Raw genomic sequence first — 3756 nt, 5'->3', positions numbered from 1 at the left:
GACAAATTTAAAAAATACAAAATGTTTTTAAATTCTTTTTTTTGAAAAGGCACAAAATTCTTTTGTGGACGACGCTTCAAATGTTGTGGAGGGGGCCATAGCGGCGCTTCGTTATAGATAAATGTACTTGTGTTGCCTTCTTAGCACATGCTTCATGAATAGGAGCCCCTAAACTAAACTACCACGTCACCACAATAATCGTGTAAGAGCAACTTCAACACGAGCTCTCAAATTAACATGATATTTTTGCATCTACTTTAGTAGGAGTCTTTAAGAAATTAGAGTCTTCAAATCTATTCCAATAGACACTAGCATATTGGACTCACTTGTCATTCCCTATTCTTCCCTCTTCCTCGCTCTCATCGACTGAGCTACGCACGCTGGCCCTAACGGAGCAGAGGAGCATGCTCTCATCGGCACATTGTATGCTAAAAGTTATTTTAGCTTTTTTTTTCTATCTAGACACATCGTATATCTAGGCCAATACATAAAGCTATGTACCTTGAAAGCCAAAATGACTTATAATTTGGAACGGATAGAGTATATATTAACAAATTTAGAGTTAAATTCATTGCTACTTTATTAGTTGCTCAAAATCATCATACATTTGAACGCAAAATGCTGCAATCACGACATTTATAACTTATCACGTGTTGAATGAAATGGATTTATAAGCAAAAGCTAAGCTACCTTAGAAGATTTCAGCGATGAGAAGGATCATGTGATTCATGTGTATACCAAATTCATGTAGCATAACTGATAGTAAATTGGCTCTAGTAAATCAAATCAGAAAGGCCAGTCTGCCATCGACTAGAACGGACTAGAACAAACTATCTAGTTATTAACCCCAACAATGGGAAATCAAATAATGTTCATGTATGTAATGATCTATCAAACAGATTATCCAGCAAAAAATTAAGACCTGTTTCAATCGTATGCACAACTGGACGGCCAAACGATCAGGTCTGACGACTAGCACATTTGGAAGCACTTTGGAGGTTCAGCTACACCTATATGGGAAGTCAAAAATTGTTTCCAATAATCATTAACGACTTGATAACAATAGCAAAGCCCGGAAACATTTAGTACTCTGTCACAAATAATCTACTCCATATGTGTGCACAAAAGTTCATAGTGCACAACTGATAAAATTGGTTTGCATAATCGAATAATAAAGGCCAATAATGTGCCACCTAGCTAGACTCTAGAGAAACTCATCACTTGAAATCGTCGCATTGGCAGCTACATGATGATCTGCCAAAGGGATCATCTATAGCTAAATTGTGGATGTGTTCCATGGGTACGCGACTGGACAGACAGCGACTAATCACGAAGTGAAATCTAGCACCTCGAGAAGCTCGGATGTTCAGCAGTAGCTTCTTACGCTGATTCACAATCCATTTCCCCTTGTAACAATTGTAAGGAGGGAGGGACCATAAACTTCATTGATTCTAGCACTCTAGCATTCGAGAGAAAGAACCTGATCAAGCTCTTCCGACCTCCTGCCCCGGTAATTTCTCAGCTCCAACACCTTCAGATGTGTGTCAAGGCATTCAAGCGGAACATTATTGCGACGCGCATTCTTGAGCTTCCCCTTTACATTAACCGAATCACCATAATGATGGAGTTCCTGAAAAGAAGAAATGGAGGGCATGAGCACAATATCAGAAGCGGGTCAATGCAGTATGATTAACTATACGAGTGATCAAAACGAGCAGTTGTGCAATCAGGTTTACGCAAAGATTAAATAAAAAGTCAACACCAGCCCACCATGTACAGCTTCTCCACGCACGGAAAGCATTTCAACAAGTCAATAACAACATCCAGATCACGGGGACTGTCGAGGGCTAAAATCTTCACAGTGCGGATCATGCTAGATGCGCCAGCAGCGGGTACCATTCCCTGAAACAAACAAGTAAAAATTCAGAGAAATTTTGTGGGTGCAGCAGGCCAACAGCATAGCATATAGGAGAGTATAACACAAACACTTGATGGATCGAAATGCAAGGCTGCCTAGGGCATAAGATATGTGGCCGGGTACAGCTATTGAGAACTGTGGTTCCCATCTCAAATTCAGAGATTTTGTCAGACAGATATTCCAGTGTCTTTAGTCTGGGCGCATGGATGACCTGGATCCGGACGCCAAGCCATAGTTCACGGGGGATGAGCCTTTCCAGCATCGGAGCGTCCTCGACGACGACCTCAGCACCATCTGACACGCCAAGGCTCCGTAGCGTCGGGGACCTGATCACGAGGCGACCGTAGCCTTCGTTCTTGTGCAGCACCAAGCTCTGGAGCGCAGGGCACGCGGACAGAACAGCATGGAGGGCGGCGTCGGAGAAGCTGACGTGCTTCAGGGTAAGCTGCTCGAGGTTGGGGAACTCGAGCGCGCGGCCGGCGGCGTCCGTCTCCGTCTCCGCTGGGAAGACGAGCCTGTACGGGTTGTAACTGTAACAGCAGGCAGCGGAGCATATGGTGAGCACGCGCAGGGTGCGCGCGAAGCGGAGCAGGGACGCCATCGGCGGCGGGTGGCGGCGGCCACCCGGGACGACGTTGACGGGCTTGTAGTAGAGCTCGAACTGCCGGAGGCTGTCGAGGCAGGGGGACCGGCGGCGGTGGGACAGCAGGCCGTCGACCATCGGGAAGTCGTGGAACTGGCCGAGACAGGTGAGCGAGACGCGGCGGGCGGGGCCCGGGTGCGCTTGCAGCGCGCCGACGACGACGGCGTGGGCCGAGGGTCCACGGCTGCGGATGTGGCGGCGACCGTGGCCTCGAAGTTGAGAGGCGCCGACGCCGAGCGCCACAGCGGGCGCCACCGCCGGGACAGGATCTGCGTGCGCGCGCCGTCCTTGGTGGGCAGCAGCGTGATGATGCTGCCCAGGACGTCGTCGTGGAGGGAGCTCAGCAGATCGACGTCGACGTCGACGCCTGCTGCTACTGCCTCGCAACCACCGCCGGCACCGTCATGTCCTCTGACGGGTTCGGGACCGGGCGGCGGTTGTTGCTGGTGGCGGGACTGGCTGCCTTTTGGCCTTTGCGGCCTCCGCCTCTTGGGAGGCGGCGGCATCACATCCATGGCCGCACTGGGAAAATGGGGCTTTTCTGGATGGAAGAAGATGCGCAGATGCGGAGATAATGCATCGATCTGATCGGTGATCGGATCGAATTCCGCCGTCATCGTTTCCGATATATATGTGGGATGGATGGGGTGGTAGCATTGGGATATGGGAAGTTGAGATCCTGCATCAGCAGCCTCTTGGTTCTGTTGAGATCCTGCAGGCCCGAGCCGACGCCCAACTGACAACCTGAGAGCAGCAGTATCACAGTGAGAGAGAATATTGGGCCTGATTTGTTTCCTGTTGGTGAACAGGGACCGCATCGCTTTAGCCAGGCCCATCTTGGACAGGTCCAGAACATGCAAGGCCAGCCACAGGATGCATTTTCGGCGCTTAGTACGTGGACCCAATTTTTAGGTAAAAGCTATCCTTCACTCGAGTGATTTGAACCTTTTCCTCACTTGAATTTTTCTACCCAATCCAAGGATGCCACATGGTCATCTTCTCCAAATCCGGTGGCCTCAGAAGGGGGCTTTGGGGGAGGTAGGCCGGCTAGGCGGTGGAGACGGCGGTTGGGCTGGCGGCGGTGGAGGCGGAGTGGCGGACGGGCCAGGTCGGATGGGGGTGCCATGGCCGTAGCTCGTTGTGGAAGCCGAAGATCGGGGAGGGAGAGAAGGAGGCCACCGCGGCCGCGCTAGGG

At 50.3% G+C, this 3756-nt stretch overlaps 1 protein-coding gene across 2 annotated transcripts; it reads right to left on the bottom strand.

Annotated features, from left to right (window-relative positions):
• Window positions 1-1086: 1086 nt before the first annotated feature.
• On the bottom strand, window positions 1087-3111 carry LOC136502230 (uncharacterized). Of its 2 annotated transcripts, XM_066497690.1 has the most exons (3): window positions 2130-3111; window positions 1771-1902; window positions 1087-1630 (listed from the first exon to the last, which is right to left on the bottom strand). In XM_066497690.1, exons 1-3 carry the CDS (start codon window positions 2637-2639, stop codon window positions 1460-1462), a joined length of 813 nt encoding a protein of 270 aa, XP_066353787.1. In that variant the 5' UTR covers window positions 2640-3111; the 3' UTR covers window positions 1087-1459. The 2 variants fall into 2 exon arrangements, with proteins under 2 accessions (XP_066353787.1, XP_066353789.1); XM_066497692.1 differs by lacking the exon at window positions 1087-1630 and having other exon boundaries at window positions 1782-1902; window positions 1987-3111.
• Between the last annotated feature and the right edge of the window lie 645 nt (window positions 3112-3756).

This window comes from Miscanthus floridulus, chromosome 13 (genome assembly GCF_019320115.1).
Source record: "Miscanthus floridulus cultivar M001 chromosome 13, ASM1932011v1, whole genome shotgun sequence".
Taxonomy (NCBI): domain Eukaryota; kingdom Viridiplantae; phylum Streptophyta; class Magnoliopsida; order Poales; family Poaceae; genus Miscanthus; species Miscanthus floridulus.
The sequence above is the reverse complement of the archived record's forward strand: the minus strand, read 5'-3'. Positions and strand labels throughout refer to the sequence as shown.